The sequence below is a fragment of the Pipistrellus hanaki genome (assembly GCF_964339955.1).
Source record: "Pipistrellus hanaki genome assembly, chromosome: 18".
Taxonomy (NCBI): Eukaryota; Metazoa; Chordata; class Mammalia; order Chiroptera; family Vespertilionidae; genus Pipistrellus; species Pipistrellus hanaki.
The window spans coordinates 17,208,691-17,230,404 of record NC_140520.1 but is presented as its reverse complement, the minus strand read 5'-3'; the positions used below and the strand labels follow the sequence as shown (position 1 = coordinate 17,230,404).

General features: G+C 39.8%; 1 protein-coding gene across 6 annotated transcripts in view; it reads right to left on the bottom strand.

The window, feature by feature from the left end:
* Nucleotides 1-21,714, bottom strand: part of RABGAP1L (RAB GTPase activating protein 1 like) — a 367,897-nt gene that overhangs the window by 93,326 nt on the left and 252,857 nt on the right. The window contains exon 1 of one of the 6 annotated variants that reach the window (XM_084865203.1): nt 2,832-3,584. The exons of 4 other annotated variants lie outside the window; for them this stretch is intronic. In XM_084865203.1, coding sequence (XP_084721329.1) covers nt 2,832-2,999 — 168 coding nt within the window. In that variant the 5' untranslated portion in view covers nt 3,000-3,584. Of the gene's footprint in view, nt 1-2,831; nt 3,585-21,714 lie in introns of those variants that run through there. One more of the 6 variants, XM_084865200.1, reaches the window with a different exon arrangement.

Sequence of the window (21,714 nt, the reverse complement as noted above, 5' to 3'; positions counted from 1 at the left end):
CAAGATTTCTATTCAGTTGAGCACTATTTTTGGAGGTCTGAGACATTTGGAAACACAGGCTTTAGAAGATGAAACCGTTACTTAGCTGGTATCAAAGACACCTATGTCTCTTGGTATTTTAATTTCAACAAAGAAACTTTTATTTGGTGAATCTACCTACAGAATGTACACCTTTCGGTAATATCTATAATAAAAAAAAGTATAATATGCTAATTAGACTGGACGTCCTTCAGGAGTCCTTCTGGATGACCTTCCAGATGAAGCCAGGACTGCAAGGGAAGCCTGGGTTCCGGGTGCCAGAGGGAAGCCAGTGCTGGCAGCTGGGGGAAGGAAGAACTACTCTTGCACGAATTTCATGTATCAGGCCTCTAGTCTACAATAAAGTCTGTGGCACTTGATTTGTTAAGGAGAGTTATTCTTGACTACCATTACCTTTGACGAACAATGATGTGCTTGGTGTCCCAGCAGGCTAAGGCCCCTCTGTGAAGCAGGAAGCAATAACTAAGGCTCAAAGTCCAAATCTACAACACTATCTAGGTTAATCTCCTTTTATTTGAACAACTTCAGTAAAAAGTTAAGTTGTATTGCACACAAAAAACTACTGGGATCTTTAAAGCAAAATTGGGTATGTGAATGTATTTAACTCACACATGTTCATGTTTAAAACATGACAAAAGACCTAAACTCCAGTGCTGGCCCTCTTGACTGGTACCAGAAAGATGGCAATATTGCATGTGGTAGGATTCCTCATAGGCCCATCCTGGGCAGATCAGCCACTGATCCCATATCATTAGCCAGTCCAATCAGACAGGTCGGAACAACTGTACTTCCCCCAGTACACGTGCTAAAATTTGAGCAGTAACTCATTGGATAGCTGATCCCAATTCACAGCCATTATTGCTAATGAAAGGGCATGTGATTTGCCAAGATGTAGAGTATCCCATTCTATGAATAAACTTTAAGTACAACACTGTATAACAACAACAGAGATTTCCAAATGGCCTTTGGACCACTCGGCATATACTTCTCACAGGTACTGTATGTGACACTATGACCTAGACTCTGAATTTTAGAGCCTAAAACAACCCCAGGGATGTACTTCCTCAGATGGGCAAGCAGGCTGATTGCACAGTTGCAACATACAGATACATGTGACCTTCCTAACACCTGGAGCTTGGGAACCTAACTCCCTGTGGATTTTATCATGAATAGTGTGTTTTAAACTAGAGGCCGTTTAAATTAATCTCTAATGAAGATTTGAGTATGAGAGACATTCTTAGTTATCAGTTTGTTTTTCCTTTAAAACACTGAAAATGTAAATGCCAAAAGGAGGCAGCCCCAGATTACAGAAAGTTACCAGTTCAAGTCCTGGTGACACAAAGCTGAGTGGTCTTTAAGAATATGGAAATGTATTCGGCCAAAACCGATTCCTCAGAGATGAGGAGAGTTTTAGAATATATATTTTAGCACTTTTTAGTGTCAAAGCTCCTGAAATACCACACTTTTTATTTCACTTAAATTTTTTTATTTCTCTTAAAAAAACAACAACACACTTTTCTAATAGAATCATGAACCTTCCGTTTTCTCCTGTATTAAGAAAAAAATGTGATTCAGGAAAAACAAATCGAAATGAGCATTGATGACTTCACCTGAGCATTAAAACACATATTGAGTTCTTTTTTTTTCTTTTTTAAATGTCAAAGTATTGATATTTCTCAAAAATACAGCCCTCCTCCCTATAATTGTATGCTAGGCTTGTCCTTACATCTATCTTAATCTTGGAATGATAAACAGACTCTTTTTAGGGTGAGAAATCCCTTATGGATGTGGCTGCCTAACATGTCTGTTATGATTATGCAGGATATTATATTTGTATGCAAATAAGTATGTGAAGACTAAATTAATAATGGTAAAGATAAGTATAAAAAAGATGAGCTATACTGGAGGGAAATATGTGAGAGAAAAGAGTTAAATTCAGTCGAGTCAATATTATACTTCTGAAAAGACTCAAATAATGAGGGAACAAGCAGAATGGTATTAAACTCCATTGTATAAAACAGACAAAGCTAAATTAGTCTTGTTCAAATACCAAATAATAGTTTAGGACTACTGCAGCCCAATTACATTAGAGAACAGTTGCTAGGTGTAGTTCTCAAGCCACTAAAAAGAAACCTTGCGCCAGTGATTGTGGGTATTAATTTTAACCCTTGGTAGGAAGTGAGGCAAGGTGATTTTTCTCTTGTTCAGGAAATAAAAAAACAAGCAAGCCAGACTTCCCAGATCCACTGCACAGACTCAACAGTTTTAAGCTCTTTCATAGATACACAGTTTGAACAATCCAGGAGAGAAATGTACAATTTCCAACACAAAATATTTATGGGATAAAATTCCCTATCCCGTCCCCCTCCCCCCCCCCAAAAAAAAATAAAATCGGTAATCAAATGGGGAGGTTAGAAAGCAAACCACACACAGTCCAGATAAGTAGCAATAACATCTATGATACAATTTAACCCTTTGGGGACCTAAGCACAGGATGCCTACATCAAGCTCTTGAGTATTCTGCTTTACTGCGGAGCAGAGCCAGCCAGAAAACCATTTTTTTATTTTTCTGCCACTACCGTGCTCTGGGCTCTGAGAAAAGAACTGTCTCCTCTAGCCAATTAAGGACCAGGCTGGGTAGAGCCCCTGGCCACAGCTACTCGGCACTTCCTTCTTGGTTGAGTGAGAAAGGAGGGGGAAAGAAAAGACTGCAGGCACCTCCAGGACACTAGGAATCCTCACGGAGGGTGGCAGATTCCCCCCAAATGAAGTTCAATGAAAAACAGTCTCACCGCCAGAAGCCGAGGCACAAACAGGCGATGCCCCATCCCCAGAAGTTCCAGCACGCGACACGCATACTCATTCACCAGCTTGGTCCTCTCGTCGTGCATGTCCTGGGACTTTTTGACAGGAGGTGTGAGCTTAGCAGCTGGGGCTGGGCAGGGCACCCCTTGTTCCATGAGCAGTAAGTAGGTATCCAGAATGAGCAAGCTGGAACTCTCATCCACAATTTTAGGAGGTGTAGTGGGAGGGGAGCCTGGCTTTGGTCTCCCCAAGAGCAAGCACAATCCAGTCTGTTCTGAGAATTGTCAGCTAACGTCTCCACAAGAAAAACATTTTGGCTAAATTAGCCACGGTGCAAGAGCCCCGAAGTAGACCAGAAAATGAAATCAAATACAGCAATGGAATGCAAGAAAATGGCCAAGAATGATGTAGGAGAGTTCAGATACATATGTCAAAATGTACAAGCTGCTTAGAAGGGTCGTGTGTGTGTGTGAGTGTGTGTGTGTGTGTGTGTGTGTGTGTGTGTGTGTTTGTTTGAGAGAGAGCGAGCGAGAGAGAGAGAGAGACTGTGCCTGAGTGTTGTGTGCGTGTGTCTGTGTCTGTGTGTGAGCAGACAGCAGCAGCAGTAGCCAGGAAGCCAGGGCAGTTGTGAAGCTGCAAGGAGAAAAAGGATGAGCTCATTGCAATCCTTGATTCGTGACAAGCAGTGCTGCTGCTGCTGCTCTGCTGCCGCTGCTGCCGCCGCTGCTGCCTCTTGCTGTGAATCAGTAATGAAGGGGTAGGCAGGCAGGGAGGGAAGGGGGGGAGGTAGGTGAATGAGCATGCAGAGCGCGTCTCTGGGGAAAATGCTGTAATAAGAAGCCAATGGCGACCGTTGGACAGATGTGCTTCCCCTCCCTGTCCACCTTCAATCAGTGTCTGACAGCTTATGCTGTTGAATCCTAAACCCACACACAGATGAACTAGCTTCTCCTAACGTGATGGTCACAAAAAATCAGAGAGCCTGCCAGCTAAGATGCTGACCTTTATTTACTCTTGCTTTCTAATGACGAAAATAGGTAAAAGTCTGATTTTATATTGTGTATTCAAAGTGGGAAGCTCCAATCCTTGCTAGATGACTGAAATCTCTACTGAAGAGTGGTTTAGAGCAAAATGATAGAGTATGGACGGAAGAGCAAGGATCCAGTACCCAAGAAATGACACACCCTCCACTTGACGTGTCTGTGCAATAATAATGACTCTGCAATGCTAGGATGTGCAGCAGTATTTCAGCATTATGGGAAGGCCAGCCACAATTAGAAGGAATTTTTTTTTACAAATACACGTTAATGTGATAAAACATAAAAACCTACAATATAATAATAAGAGTATACATTTAAAGAACTACTGATGTTAAGATTCTAAAGCAAAAAATAACTTTCTTAAGTCATAGATCTTGACACTCAGTTAATGGTCCAAAACACTGTTTTGATAGATTGGTCAAATTAATCCTTCCCTGCCGAAACCGGTTTGGCTCAATGGATAGAGAGTCGGCTTGGGGACTGAAGGGACCCGGGTTCGATTCCGGTCAAGGGCATGTACCTTGGTTGCGGGCATATCCCCAGTAGGGGGTGTGCAAGAGGCAGCTGATCGATGACTCTCTCTCATCGATGTTTCTAACTCTCTATCTCTCTCCCTTCCTCTCTGTACAAAATCAATAAAATATATATATATATATTTTTAAAATTAATCCTTCCCTAGTCATATTATAACTGGGAACTGCCCCTAGTTTAAAAAGTTTACAACCTCAGAATTATAAAATCAAAATAAATTATATTAATTTACTTGCTAAAAATAACCAGTTGTAGCTAGATGAAGGCAAAAAGCATCACCTTAGGGACAGTTTCTTATCTGTAGCCCAACAACGAACCAATATGGATGAGAACACTGGGGCGGCAGTTCTGAGCTGGTGTCAGGGGAGCTGCGGCATGGCACAAAGTGGCAGGGCTGAGAGCAGAGCTACTTCCTCCTGAGCCTTATTTCCTACTCTAACAAATACAAGTTCCAGATCTCTGCAGGTAACAAAACAGAAACGAATTTATCATTATATCTCTGTGATCATAGTTAGAAGAGTAGATTAATTATAGAATTGAGTTAAAAGGAAATTGCTTTCCTTAACAGAATATTGTTTGGCTTCCTTTTCTAAAACCTCAGAAAAACAAATTTGTTTCATTAAGCACTTAAAATATTAATTAACAAAATATTTTAAATAAGATAGTTATATGTGGCAGTCAAACCTTTATTTTATCCCAAAACAATTTCTTTAAAAACCATACAAAGATAATGTATATGTACAAAGATAATAATTTAATTTAAAAAATTTAAAAAATAAAAATCTTTGCTTTAAAAAAAAATAAAAAAATAAAATAAAAACCATACAAAGTGAAGATATTAGTATAAAATGATCAAAAGCAAGAGAATATTATATATACTAGACACCCGATGCATGAAGACTCGTGCAGAGTGGGCCTTCCTTACTCTGGCTGCCGGCACAGCCTTTGCTCTCGCCCAGAGCTGCCTTTCTGCCTTCCCATGCTGCCCAGAGGACTGGAGTGGCTGGGGTGGTGCAAAACACCTGTGCTGTCACCATGGTGATTATGCAAGAGTCCTAACCCCGGATGCTGGGCACCTGAGTATGCAAATTAACCCACCATATTTGTTGAACTGATTTGCATACTCACTCCTGATTGGCTGGTGGGCATTGCAAAGGTACAGTCCATTTTCATATTTCTCTTTTATTAGTGTAGATAGCTATGATGGCAGAATCCTAAGTAATGTGACATCATTAGACCCTAGAAAACATGTTTATCCTACTGATGAGAGAATGGACTGAGACAGCAGAAAGTGAAGTGTTCACAATCATAAAACTTGTCTGAGGCAGAGCCAGGAAGCCAAAATCCCAGAGCCCAGCTACACAGAGAGGAACCCGGTGTCCCCTGCACTGTAATGGCTTCAGTGAATGGAGCCTTTTAAAAAACCTATCTTATTAGGAAGACTGTGCTCCATCACTTCACTCCACATGGAATTGGTCTGGAGCCTGTGCCTGCCATACAGTAAGAAAGAATTGAAGGTTCATAGATTTGATTTGAGAGGGGGCTCCCAAAAGCCTGCCTGAAAATAGTCCCTGCTAAACACACACTGTGTAACAGAGCACAGAGGCCACATCCTGGGTAGCTCAGCCAACTGTCTACAGAAGAGCAGCCTTCTCATGTCTGAGGTGCAGGCTGCACAATGGAATGCTCTCCCGCTTCACCCGTCCCTTTCCCTGGGCGGTGTGCACAGGGTTCCTCTTTATTTCCAAGTTCACGCAGAAGGCAGGCAAAAATGTGAGAGCGCCTGTTCTTTAATTTTCATCAATCAGGTTAAAATTACAACAGATAGACTCTAAACTATTCCTTGATCTTCTCAAGCTAAATCAGCATTTTACTTTTTATGTTTATGTGTATGTATTGTCATTGCTGTTAAAAATAATGAGGTGCTGCGTTCATCTTGAGAAGTTGTGAATTGCCTCTACTTTCTTCCTCTGGCCATCACCAGTTCTCTGTTAAATGTGCTATCTCTGGCATCTCTGTGTCACGAGGAATGCTAGGTGCAGTTTAAAGGCTGTTTCTGTAAAAAATAGGATTTTCAGGGGAGTTATATGGGTCAGCGTGAATTTGTTTCCACAAAATGCATATGTCAAGATGGGGGCACTGTCTTTTTTGTGAACAGATAAGTCCATGTTCTGAAATAAGATGGTAAGACACTTGCCCAGCCCAAGTGGCTCAATTGTTGAGCCTCATTCTATGAGCCAGGTCACAGCTCTATTCCCAATTAGGGCACATGCCTGGGTTGCCGGCTCGGTCCTAGTGTGGGGCGTACAGGAGGCAGCTGAGCAATGATTCTCTCTCATCATTGATGTTTCTATCTATCTCTCCCTCTTTCTTCCTCTCTAAAATCAATAAGAATATATATTTTTAAAAAAATGGTAAAACACTGTACAGCCAAACCATTTCCTCCTCTGCCTATCCCCAAGCCATTCACTCTTGGTTTCAAATGGGTTCAGTAGAATTTCAGAAGTAGCAAAATAATGAGATTTGGGGTAGTTCTTCCTCTACATTCACTGGTGGGAATCAGCTACCTCTGCACCTCCCTTATGAGTTCAGCATTATGTACCCCAGTATTGCCACGGCTGTCCTGCTGGCTGACAGGAACACATGTATAGGCTTCCTGCCTGGTGGGCTCCTTTACCTAAACATGAGGTAAAGGAGCCCACTCATGTTTCCCAAGCAGGGCTTAACAAAGCAACTTATACATTGGAGATTCTTGCTAAATATTTAAGTGACTAAAAGTATCAATAATAATAGTTATCATTTATTCAGTGTTTATAAGGCCCATGAAGTATGCTAAACCCTCATGTGTTCCTTTGGTGTGTCAGACACTGTGCCATTCTCTTCCATGCATGATAATATTTCATTATTATTATGTGTTATAGTAAAATTATCGCCAAAATAAGTGATTTGCTCATGTTTTTCAAAACCAGTTTGCACCATCTCTCCATGATCCTTGATTTCTCACTCCCCCCAGCCTTCCAAATTCAATTTATCTACACGTCCTGTCAGCCCTATCTACAAAAGTATCTTGAATTTGCCTTCTTTTCCCATCTTTCCTGTCACCACCTTGGCCTAAGTTACCATCATTTCCTGCTTATCCTACTGAAATAACGTTCTGACTGGTCTCCATGCTTCTACACTTGCCTTTTTACAATCCATATTCCACATTCCCAAATTCCTCAATCAGTGTCTTAAAACTATAATCAGATCAAAAAGTTATACTGGCTTCCCATCATACTCAAATGCCAATGCTTTACTACTGTTTCTATATCTCTGCTGATCTGCCTACATTTCTGACCACCCCTCCTTCCTTTCACATCTTGTTCACTATGCTCCAGTCACACTGGCCTCCTTTCTGTTTTGAACATTAAAAGCTTTTCTGCCTCAGGGCCTTTGCACTTGCTGTTGCAGCTGATCTTTATTTGGCTGGCTCCACTGTATCTCTCAACTCAAATGTTACTTTGCTCATAGAAGATTTCTCTCACTAATTTAACTAATGAAGAGCAGTAACACATTAGCTTCCCTTGTATTATTTCTTTCCTGACAATTATCATACTTAACATGTCTACTCTTTCCTGAGTATTTATCTCTCTTTCCAATTAGAAAATATCAGGGCAAGACTCATAGGAAGAGGAGAGAGAGCTTTATTAACAAATTATTAAAGAAAATATAAACATAAAATAGGATTCTTGTCTCAACTTCCTCCATTCGTTTATTTAATTTTAATTTAAAATATTATTATTTTACAGGGCCTTTTTAAATATTTCTTTTCTTTAGCAACTGGAAGTCAACTAAAGTAACCTCTTAAAATTTAAAGATTTAATATTTATTCCTTCAGCTCTCCCGGAGAGATCCCACAAGGTCACAACATAGTAACTTGTAGGCTTGCAGAGGAATGAATTAGTACTCGCGTCCATGTGGTAAATAATCAATAAGCTTAGCTTGTAATCTTTGTTTTCTGTTATTTATATGTTCTGATGGCAAAGTGGATATCGTCTCTCCATTTTATAAGTAAAATGAGTTAAAAATCATAGTGATATTAAAAAATTGGGAAATTCAAGAGCATCTTGGAATATATCCTTCATGAATGTTGAGTTGTTTTTCTCCCTCTGAACCTATGTCTAGACACATCAAAGAAACAAAGCACACTCCAACTAAATTGGTCTACCTGGTTACCTGCAGTAGTGCCATGACTAATACCAAATGTTATGCTTCTAAAAGGCTATGATTAATCTATGACCATTGGAATGACTGGCCACAGAAAAAATGCAGAACCCATTTTAGACATGCAAGTAGCTGGTCATTGTGGTTTTTGCTAAAGAAGAGAGAGGCTTCTATATTTAAAAGTAAAGATATGATAATATTGGTTTTTAAAATGTCCTGCAAGCTTTGGATAATATGTGCTAAATAACCATCAACTACTTTAGGAAGGAAAAAAAAAATTAACACAAAACAACCAGAAACAGCCCTCAGTCCTAGTGGGGATAGGGAGGAATAAATAAACCCAGGGACAAAGAGCAAAAGAGAACATGTTCGCCTCTCTATGTGCACACCATGAGCCAGGAGTTGTGCTTGCTGCTGGGTGGAATATAACACTAGCATGTGATAGGATCTCTGTTCTCAAAGGTATTAGGCTTTATGGAGAAACAAGATGCATGATCAGGACAATTAAGGGGCCTATATGACAGTATGTAATAATGTGCCCCGTAGGTACATTTGAGGCCAGATTACGATGAAAATGGAATGTCAGATAGGCAAATACAATGAAGATAGTTCTTTAAAAAGAATAATCTGGCAGCATAGGAGAGGGCCAGGGAGTTTAAGAGAGGAAGAGACTGAAGGTAGATAAGCCATAAAACTCTTCAATAAGTCAAATGTGAGAAAACAAAAACCTGGACTATGTGGTTGCCATAGAAACAGAGCTATGCTGAACCTGAGAAGCCTCATGAAGGAAAAAAACAGTTCTTTGCTATCTTTGTGCAACTTTCCAAGAACCTGTGGCTTATTATGTCCTCCTTTATATAGCTCATTGGAACAAAACTGCCAGAGATAATATTCCTTATCATGTCAGGGAAGGGCACATCATGTAGGAAACAGAACACCCCCTCTATATAAACACCCCCAATATATGAACACCCCCTATATATGAACACCCCTATTTATGAACAACCCCTATATATGAATACAGTGACTCTCTCAGACTTGCTGACTTGAAGCACAAAGTTTGGTTATAAGATCAATTGGTTTGATTACTTTCTCAGAAAGACTATTAATAGACTTCAAACCACAATACATTAAGCTGAACCAAGCAGTAGCTGACCCAAGGAGTAGCTGATCTGGTAGCCTACTCGATTTTCTAGGGTCACCCTGGCTTAAGAGATGAGAAAGAGAAAGAGAAAAGTGTAGAACAGCAATGACCCTTAGTGCACATTGTCCGGTACATCTAACTCTCCCCAAGTCTTCCTGACGGCACCTGAGAAATGCTGCTCAGTTGGCCCTCCCTCGCACCTCTGTTTTGCAGCCTTAGTGAAAGAAGCCTTAATTATTTCTCCACTGGGCTATTCTCCTAACAGTCTCCATATTCATTACCAGTCCTCACATTTCAGTCTCCCTCTCACTATCTTCAAAACTGTCTCCTTAAACACACCGGACCTGACTGTGTAACTGTTTGAAGGTACCCTCTGGCTCACGGGTTCAAAGATTAGCACACAACCGTAACCATGACACCCTTTGACAATTTAAACCTCACATACCTTTCCAACTACACTGTCATCTTGACACCATAGCAGCATTCTCTCAGCGCTTCCCAAACACGCTGTTTGGTGATGCTTCTGCTCCTCACATATGCTGTTCTCGTCACCCAAAATATCATTCCTTGTCTTTTTCTTGCTAATCTTTCAAGATGCAAATGTCATGATCTCTTTCAGACTATCCCTGCCAATACCTCCCTCCTCTGACTCTGCATCCTATGCCTTTTCATGACCATGCAGTAACAATTCCACAGCAAATACCTGTATCCCTGTCTGTCTCCTCCATCTCTCTGTGAGCCCCTCATATGAACTACAACATACTCATCTTTGCACCTTCACTACCAACAATTCCTAGTCACAGATCATTTATTTATTTTTAAAAAATATATATTTTATTGATTTTGTACAGAGAGGAAGGGAGAGAGATAGAGAGTTAGAAACATCGATGAGAGAGAGTCATCGATCAGCTGCCTCTTGCACACCCCACACCGGGGATATGTCCGCAACCAAGGTACATGCCCTTGACTGGAATCGAACCTTGGACCTTTCAGTCCCCAAGCCGACGCTCTATCAATTGAGCCAAACCAATTTTGGCTGTCATAGATCATTTAAATAAATTTTGAGTAAATTAATAAATGACAGATGTTCAAATGAAGAAGTGAGTTACAAGTAGAATTAAAGTATGGGCTTAATTATTATATGTTTTATTGATTTTTGAGGGAGAAGGCTAAAGAGATGGAAACATCAATGAGAAACATCATCGAGTGGCTGCCTCACACACAGACACACACACACACACACACACACACACCAACTGGGGATCGAATCCACAACCCAGGCGTGTGCTCTGATTGGTAATCGAACCTTGACCTCCTGGTTCATTGGTCAACTCTCAACCACTGAGTCACACCAGCCAGGCAAGGCTTAATTTTTAAAAAGGCATGCATTAAAGTAGGGGATGGCAAGTGTGTTTCTCTTATTTACCATCTAAATTAGTAAGAAAAAATATTAAAAAAAAAAAAAAAAAAGCAAGTACAACATTTAGGGATTTCTAAAAGAAGAGAGGAAAAATATTGACACATAATAAGACAATGTCAAAGCCAAGAGAAAATAAATGAAACTCAATGTTATTCAGCACTATGCTCAACATCAGGTGGAAGATGCTTCGGAAATAAGAATATCTGACTTGGGGAGTACAGGCTAGTTCCCTTGTGATCGGTCAATGGACAGACTCAAGGACTTCACACAAAGAGAAGTCCAGAGTTATTGCTTTAGTTTGAGTTTTAATGTGAAAAATATACTGGGGAGGGGAGTGCTATATAAAATATTTCCTATTTTACATGGAAACCAAGTCCATGTTCATGGAAATAGTAATGTGTTTTCCTATAAATAGTGAGTATTGTAAATTCAAATTATTAAAGTTCTCAAACAAAGATTTCTAAACAATACCAACATACACCTAGAATTAGTATTAACATAAAATACACCTTTAAGAAAACATCCGATTGACAAGTTTATTTGCCCAAGAGGGCAGATGCTCAGAATCTATAATAATAAAAGTGTAATATGTTAATTAGACCAGACATCCTTCCAGAAGACCTTCTGGACAAAGCTGGGGCTGTGAGGACCGAGCCCCTTGCACGAATTTCATGCATCAGGCCTCTAGTTCACTATAATAGGATTAAAGTCAAACTCAAGAAAATGATATGGAAATCACTGTGGTAAGCAGAAGACACTTCCGTATGTCTCCCCTGCAAGCCATTACATTTAGAGAAGATAAAAACTATAAATAAATGGGTAAGATGTTTGAAATGGGATTAGCCAGGCTAGATAAACAAATTAACCAAAGAATTAAGTTCCAATTTCCATTTGTTTTACATTTACAGTTGACCCTCAAACAACATGGGTTTGAATTGCACTTACATGTGGATTTTTCAATAAATTTGTAAATGTATTTCTCTTCCTTATGATTTTCTTTAAAAAATATTTTTATTGATGTCAGAGAGGAAGGGAGAGGGAGAGATAGGAACATCAATGATGAGAGAGAATTTATTGGCTCCTCCTGTACTGCTCCCACTGGAGATCAACCCTGCAACCCAGGCATGTGACCTGATCAGGCATCAAACCTGACCTGATTCACAGGTTGATTCTTAATCACTGAGGCATGCTGGTTGGGCCCTTATGATTTTCTTAATAACATTTTATTTTCTCTAGCTTACTTTATTGTAAGAATATTGTATAGAATACATATAACATACAAAGTATGTGTTAATCTATTGTTATGTTATCAGTAAGGCTTCTAGTCAACAGTAGGCTATAAGTAGTTAAGTTTGGGGGGAGTCAAAAGTTATATGCAGATTTTAAGCTGGACTTGAAAAATGTGTAGATTTTTAGAGAGGCTGAAAGACAATTCCCAGACAGAAAGCAGACAGTACAAGGCATGTGTGCAGCAGGCACTCATTTCTGGCAGGAAGAGTCAAGAACCATCCTTGAAAAGAGAACACAGGGGCTAGGAAGGCTCTGTGTAAACAGAGAAAAGGGACGTGATCTGTGATAGAAAGATGCTTTCAGGACACAGTGCTAGAGTTTAGCTCAAAGACTTCTGATGGGAGAATGAAAAGATGAATAAAGTGTAATAATCAAGGACATGATGTATAGACATGCAGATCGTTGTTGGTGTAGATGGAACCCACTCAAGGTGTACTGTACATAACCATACCTTATCCACATAAAAATAATGATAACAAAAAAGAAATATCAAAGGCCTCTGAAGGTTTTCCATAGTGTGGCTAAAGATACATTGGAATTTGAGCTAGGACAAAATTTAGGAATTATTTTCTTTGGAATGTGAATTTATGCAATGCAAAAATGCAGAAGGTCCACCAACCAGTGGGGCTCAGTGGTTTGAGCATTGACCTATAAACGAGAAGGTCACGTTTCAATTCCTGGTTAGGGCGCATGCCAGGGTTTCTGGCTCAATCCCCAGTAGGGGGCTTGCAGGAGGCAGCTAATCAATGATTCTCTCTCATCACTGATGTTTCCTTCACTCTCTCCCTTTCTCTTTCCCTCCGAAATCAATAAAAAAAATCTACTTCAAAATTCAATTTTGGCTCTATTTTATATCTTACATTTTTTAACTTAACTTTTGAACATATGGAATAAAGTTATAATTACTATATTAGTGGCATTGCTTATTATGACATCTGGCCTATTTTGATTGGTTGTTGTTTTTTCCTCTTCACTGTGGATTAATATCTGCTTTGACTACATAAATAAAGATGATTCTAAGACATTCTAAGCAATATTTCACAACCTTGGATGATTTTACCCACCAGGGGGCATATAGTAATGCCTGGAGACACTTTTGTTTGTCTTAACTAGTGAAGTTACTGACAGCTAGCAGGCAAAAGTCAGGAATAACTGCTGAACACCCTGTACTGCACAGGACAGTCACCTACAACAAAGATTTACTGCCCAAAATATCAATAGCACTGCCGAAACCGGTTTGGCTCAGCAGTAGAGCGTTGGTCTGCGGACTGAAAGGTCCCAGGTTCAATTCCAGTCAAGGGCATGTACATTGGTTGCAGGCACATCCCCGGTAGGGGGTGTGTAAGAGGCAGTTGGTCGATGTTTCTCTCTCATCGATGTTTCTATCTCTCTATCTCTCTCCCTTCCTCTCTGTAAGAAAATCAATAAAACATATTTAAAAATATATATATCAATAGCACTGAGTTAGAAAAACCCTGCTGAAGCAACTTGGGTCCTGAAACATCTCATGGAGCTGAGCTGCATACAGGCCTGGAGCACAGGCCTATCTCTACAGTCTGTCACATAAAACAAAACAAAAAGCAAAACAAAACCAAAAAAACCACCTTCCTTCTTATTTAAGCCACTGTGTTTTGGGTTGATGTAACAGTTTAGCCTATCCTCTAATACAGAAATTGGTACCCAGATATTGCTGCCAAAATTAAAATTTAAAATTAGCTTCTTGGCTTTGTGGTTGGGTGAAAGACAAGGCGAGAAAACAAATACTGCAGACTGGAAAATTGGTGATCCCTTTTATGTTGTGTCATGATGTTGGGAAAACTGTTACCTGTGGTAACTTCAAAAGTAGACCATGTATATGTCTGTGATACCTGTCACTCCAGAGAAAGTGGCTGGAAAGTAGTCTATAATATAAACTGATCAGGTATAATGATTGGAGGCCTCAGGGTTGAAAAACCTAGCTTATCTCCCAAAAAGAAGGATAAATAGCTTCTACATTTTTTCACAAATTATCTCTAAAACATCTCAGCCAAAACAGAGTCAGCCAAGAGGCAAAGATCAAATTAGAGTGTCACCTTCCTGCCCAGGCTGTGGCAGCCTCAGGATAACCACTGTTAAAAAGGGCGGGATGCCCTAGATGGCTTGGCTCAGCGAATAGTGTCGGCCTGCAGACTGAAAGGTCCCAGGTTCAATTCCGGTCAAGGGCACATACCGGGTTGCAGGCTTGATCCCCAAAGGGGGCATGCAGGAAGCAGCCGATCAATAATTCTCATCATTGATGTTTCTATCTATCTCTCCCTCTCCCTTCCTCTCTGAAACCAATAAAAAATATATTAAAAATAAAATGGGGGATGAAGGGAATGGACCACTGAAAAAAGACAAACAAATAGAAGAAGAAGACTTAAGAATTTTGTTTAGAAGAAATCTTTGGATTTGTTTACTCACAATGAATTAACTAGAAGCTAAAGAACCAAAGCCTACAAAAATATGGGGGGCGGGGGGAGAAATTCCCCACCACCACCACCCAAATCAAAAAGCTTGCCTAAAAAATGACATATTTAATTTGAGCACTAAAACAACTCTCAGGCTTTCAACTCTCCACAAATAGGAAGTAGCTTTGAAAACCTTACAGCTTCCAAGGAGGGTGTACACTTTAGCTCCAACTTTAGATGCCACCACAAAGGACAATGGGTAACAGTGTAGCTTCTAGAGCTTAGAACCAAAGGGCAGCCAGGTGGGCTAACCAAAAACCTTCTCTACTGCTAGAGCAGGAGTCTTGTAAATTCCCATGGACCACTAATGATGGGGTGTTTCCCATTCTTCCCTTTTCCAAATGAGGGCTTTTATTCCAGTTATAAAAGCAGAACCTTGTCACTGGGCTCTGAGGAACCATCCCAGACCCGAGACACAGGACTGTACCTCACTCAGAGACCCTGGACTTTTAGCAGATGAGGTAATTGAATGAGGCCTTTGAACATCTCCCTTGGGAAGGATGAAGTGTTTATGTGCCAGAATAAAGGTGATCACAGATACTGAAAGGCCCGAGGGGCCAATTATGATGACTGCTAATTGTTCTCTAAAAAACTGTCCCCTTCTTCCATAGACATATTAATTTTAACTAGTTTCCTTACAGGTTAAATGTGGCCATGGGCAACATTTTTGTCAATAGAATATGAAAAAAAAAAAAGTAATATAGTCAAATTCCTCATTGTTTAAAAGGAAATTGCTTGCCTTCTACTTTTGCTTAAAATTTCCCTCTTCCTCTGACTTAGAACTTGATGTGGCATTGATCTAGTTTTAACCATGCACATGAGGATAACATTCTAGGAAATGGTGAAGCAAAAACACATGGAACCGAGGTCCCTGAGTGATGTCATGGAGCTGAGCTGCCTGCCTTTTGGGGCCAGCTCTCCTTTTTTGGACTGGTAGGTGTAAGAGAAATAAACTAATTTAAACCACTTTGTTTTTATGGTTTCTCTTTCATGAGCTATTTCTCTTTTTAAATAGCAGTTTAGCCTATACCCTAATTAATCAAGATTATAAATGTTACAAATAAAACATTTTATTCTAAATTCATTTGGCTTTGCCCAAACCTTATAGCCTTAGTTACAGGAAAGAAACAAAGGGGGGGGGGGGGGGGGAGAGGAGAGTAAGGCTATGAGGTTTGGGATTATTGTATTTCCAGTAAAAGGAGCGTATTTCACCTTTTTCTCAACCTAGCATAAACCAAGTATCAAATAAATTTTAATATGCTTCAGTTGAATTTCCTCTGACGGGTTATATTATTGTGATAATATCAATCAATTCCCACAGCGAGTCATCAACCCTGTCAGCACTTAAATGAACAAAATTAGTCTATTTCATGCTGAAAAGCAATACTGGCAAGTCTTGCAGATAAAAAGGGTCATAAAAACTTACTGGGCAGTGACATCCTCTGACAAAAATCTCCTGATAACATCGCCCTATGCTCAGCTCACACACAATGATTGGTCAGAGTGAAATAAAGTTTGAATAGGGCACTAAACAGGATTCAGGGATGACTTCATACATCTTACAGGTTGTGAAAGAAGAAACGGATACGCAAAACTCAAGAATCAAATATTTTTCTAGTTAGACAAAAGCAAAGAATATTTTCATTTCGCCTATCATTCTTGATTGTGATCTTGTTTTCATTAATCTAAATTCAATTCTTTTTATATAACAGTAGCTCCAGAGTTGCTCTGGCTCTGCTTCTGTTCTATTTAACCAGTGACATTTTGAAATTGCAACAACTATCTTTAAATGTGAAGTTGATGGGGTTCAGAACACACTATACCAAAACATGGTACCTGGGCATATTGAATATTTTAAACTGAAGAAGAAAATGAGAGATGAGGGAAGGTTTCTCTGACCTTCCTCTGTCCTTCTCCCCTGAAGCAGGTCATCAGACCCTCATGTGAGAGGTGCCATCCCTATACTTGAAGGAAAGAAACATCCTTATCTCCAAGACAGGGGAATACAGAGAAGAATATAAACAAACAAGCCTTGCAAAATTTCCCCTCGTCTATTATATTTAGCTTGTATCCCCTTTGTCCTATCATATTTCTGCATAACTATCCACTTTTCACCCAACCTGACATCAAAACACTCAAGTTTAATCAGTTCTTCAGGTCTTCCTTTCCTTTTTGAAGGCTCCCATGTCACATGAAATATGTTATTTAAATTTGTATGCATTTCCCTTGTTAATCTGTCTTTGTCACCTGACTTATAGATCTAACCAGGAATCTTAAAAGGGTTAAAGAAAACTTTTCCTCCCCTACACAATCTTCCAAAAACTTGGATATAAAACTTCCTTTTCATTCATAGTACCTTGGCAACATGAATTTGTGAAATTGAAGCTGATCTGACTACAATTTAAGAGTGAAAAAGCATGGGTTTTTGAGTGAGAACTACTGAAACTAAGTATCAAGTGGGAATAATTGTCTCTTCACAGGGTGAATATAAGGTTTAAAACACACTCATACACACACACACACACACACACACACACACACACATCTTTGTTTAGTGGTTAAGGACATGGATTCTAGAGCAAGACAGGCCCAGTACTATGTATCACTGACACTGAATGACTGTAGCCAAGTTACTTAACTTCTAAAGCCTTAGTTTCCTCATTTGTAAAATGAGTATACTGACTTCAAAGGATTACTGTTAAAATTCGAGGTCATACAATATGCTAAGTAAAATAAACAGTTACCTGTAGGAGCTGGAAGCAGAGAGTAATGGGGAGTAATTGCTTCATGGGCCCAGTTACAATTGGGGAAGATGAAAAAGCTCTAAAGAAGGATGTTAGTGATGACTGCACAACAATGTAAATGCACTTCATGTCACTGAACTATATGCTTAGAAATGGTTAAAATGGCCATCACAATAAAAGCAAAAGCAAAAAAAAAAAACACCCGAAACAAAGGTCATGAAGATTACCTTTAAAGAGCTTAGCACAGCACCAGGCATATTTTAAGTGCTAAAAAGTATATATTGTACTACCATTAATTTGATTTATTAACTATTCTTAAAACATATTTGAGAGCTCATCACAGATGGTAAATGCTACACAATTATCTAATTAGTGATTACAGCCATCAAATTTTTTTTTTACATGGATCCAACATATTACTTGAGCATCTGGAAATATTTAGTAAGAATAATGGTAGTACAGTGGTGTGTGCACTCTATATACAGCCACACACACACACACACACACACACACACACACAAGTCACAGCAACATTTCACTAATTTAGAACAAATTGGTTTTTCACACACAAGGATGGTGCTAAAAGGCTTTTAAAATGGGATTGAGAATAATTTACTGGTATTATTTTTAACTAGAATGGACTGGATATTCTTTTGCTCTTACTATTATTATGTTGCTCTGCAAACTCTTTAAGAGACAAAGATAAACTTCAGCTAAGCATTTAAATAATCAATATGATAATTACAGGGTGAACATACACATACACACATCTAGCATAGATTGATAGTTAGCAAGACAAAAATTAAGAGCCTTGGAAACCATATGTTCCTGATTCCTTATTTTATAAATAAATAAATTAGGTGTAGAAAGGCTAGGCGAATTGATTAAAACCCCACAGTAAACTGGTGGCAGATATGTGATTAAAGCCCTCTGAACCTTGCCCAGGAATCACCATCGAATGCACCAGAGCAAAGCATCTGCCTTGGCCACTCTTCTCGTGCCTCTTCTTCATGGTGCTCACTCTGCCCAAAAGGCCCTCTGCAAAGTTTAGTTGTCACCCTGGAAATCCTTTCTTGGTCCTCCCAGAATAAAGTTGGCACCCTGTCCTTGGGCTCCTGAGACTCCCTCTTGGAAGCCCAGGACAATCACACAGACTTGTGACTGTCCACTGGGCTGCTTCCTTCACTGGACTCAGGGCAACCTGAGCCCACAGACTCCTCTCCACACGCTCCCCACCTGACCCAGGACTGTTGGGCAGCATTTACTGCATGTCTTTCTGTTGGGTAAGTGAACTAACCAACCCTCACAGGCTTCTCCAAAGAGAGGAGGAAAACTGGGATGAAGGATGCAAGTGGAAAATTAGCCTTAGAATGAAAGCAGACTATAGTTTCATTAAAGATAGGAGCAGAGCAGAGGAGGACAAAAATGGAGAGAGATTTTTAAGAAAAAGGGGAAGAAACACTTGAATAAGTTTGTGTTAAGTACTGTGATTTCTCATTAAAAAAGAGCAATAAGGACATTGGATTTCATTGTTTTTAATCTCTGTCTAGTGACCTCATATTACTTAGGGTACATTAAGTTTAAATTAATTACTGACAACTTGGAACATGGCATGTTTAGTCAACTATCCTCCCATCCTGGCATTTTGGACTGGTTCATGAGAAACAAATAATGAGAAATCCCTTCCACAGTTACAAGGTGTTCTGTAATACATTGCATGGTAGTATGAGGATATGCACTCTTTCTAGTATTGATCTTTAATCCATAAAATGCATTATTTCTGAAACTTTAAATGTCCACATTTGTGTTTGTTGGCTGTTTTAGCATTTACAAGATAGCATACTAAAACTACACCCATCATCAAACTGAAGCTACACTAGAGTAAAGTTAAAACAAACTAAACATTTAAATTATGTTGGAAGGGGAAACCAATATAAAGGAATTCCAATGTCACAGAACCAGAAATGCTGGATTAGTAGCTTCTATTTTTAAAGAAGTGGTGTTTTGCTGCCACCAACAGGACAACAGGCATTCCTTCATGGAAGTTACAAAACTAGCTGAATATGTAAACTCATTGCAAACTCAGAAGGCTATAAGAACCCTTAAACTCAACAATAAAAAGTACCAGATAACCCAATTAAAAATTGGACAAAATATCTGAATAGATATTTCTAAGAAAAAAAAAGATATACATATAGCAATGAGCTCATGAAAGGATGCTCAACATCATTAGCCATCAGTGAAATGCAAATTAAACCGAGAAGAGATTCTGCTTGCTGCCCACTAGAGTGGCTATAATAAAAAAGGTGATAATAAGGGTTAGCAAAGGTATAGAAAAATTAGAACCCTCATTGTTTTAATTGCCTCTTATTTATCCTGCTGGTATGGGAGGGATTCCTGCCCTAGGATTTTGGAGATAGTTGATTATTATGACTTGATTGAGAGAGTGCAGTGAGAGGGAGGAAAGGGGGAGATGAGAAGAGGGCTAAACTTGGACAGACCATGAAAACCTTGTGGGTCCCATTATAAAATGAAGTTTACCCAAGAGCAGTGGGAGGCCATTGAAAGGTTTTAAATCAGGAGGTCAGGTACTTCTCTGACCTTCCTCCCATAGTCCTTCTCAGAGCACACGGCCTGGGCAGGGCTTTCCACCCACCTGGAATGCTCCTGTGCACATCAGCATCGCTCCCTCCCTCACTGCCTCAAGCCTTTGCCCACCCCCTCCGCTCCAGCCCCTTACTTGGTGAACCAGACTCCCTATTTAACATGGTAAACCGACCACAATTGCCCTCTACCCTGCTGAACCTTTCCTTTTTCCACAGCACTACTGCTTCTCATATACATGATTTACATACTTGTTATGTTCCTTGGTTATTAACTGTGTGCTATAACACAGGCTTCATCGAGGCAAGTATTTTCACTAATCTAGTCAAGCATATAAAATAGTGTCTGTCTCCAAGTAGGTGTTTAGTGAATATTTGCTGAATAGTGAATAACAAAATTTGTTTTAAAAGGACACGAATGGTAACCACGTGGGAATGGGCTGGACAATGGCCAAAAGTATTTGGAAGAGGAGCAGTGTCCGCTTCTCTTAGCTCCACTGCTAAAACCAAAGCCAAGCCACCAACTTCTCTTAAACATCGCACTCCAGACAAAGGCGTTCTTCCTTTTTTAAGGATAGAGAACCCTCTGTAGGACCTTTATATTTGCTTCTTCTGTCTAGAAGGCTCATTCTCCAGATTCTTGGCAGAGCTGGCTACTTCTTTTCATTCAGTGTTCAGCTCAAATATCACCCTTTAGAGCATTTTTATTGACAAGCTAATTCAAAGAAAGAGGACTCTTCTCCCTCTGCACCAACATCTCTCTCCCTGATAAACCTAAACAAACACAATGCTAAAGTCATTACATTTGTGCAATTGCTATCTTTCATTCATCAGAACACAGAATCCATGAATACGGGGTCTGTCCTCATCAATACTTTATTGCCAAAGCCAAGTGCCTTCCACTCGATAGGTGTCCAATATTTCTTATTGAAAGAGGTCACTGCAACAGTCCAGGTCAGAGAGTTCAGAGCCCCACATTCTCATCTAAGTGGATCCACTGAGATGCCAGAGATTTAAAAAAGAGAGGACAAGCGAGGATAGCTTCCAGGCTTCTACTTTGAGCTGCTGGGCAGCGAGTGCCTTTACTGAGGGGAACGTGACAGAGAAGGCGGAACAGGTCTGGGAGGGCATATTGGTTCGTTTTGACTTTTGGATTTGATGTGCCTCTGAAACATCTAAACAGACTTATTAAATCCACTGCCAAACATTTGAGTGCAGGCTAAATATAAAAAGAAGAATGAACATCCTATCTAATAAAGAGGGAATATGCTAATTGACTGTCATACCTTCAAAGATGGTGGCACCACAGCCACAAGATGGCAGCGCCCAGTCCCCTCAGCCTCGCAGGGGTGCCTGCCACCAGAGTCCCTCAGTTCCCTCAGTTCCCCAGCCATCCAGAGCTGTCC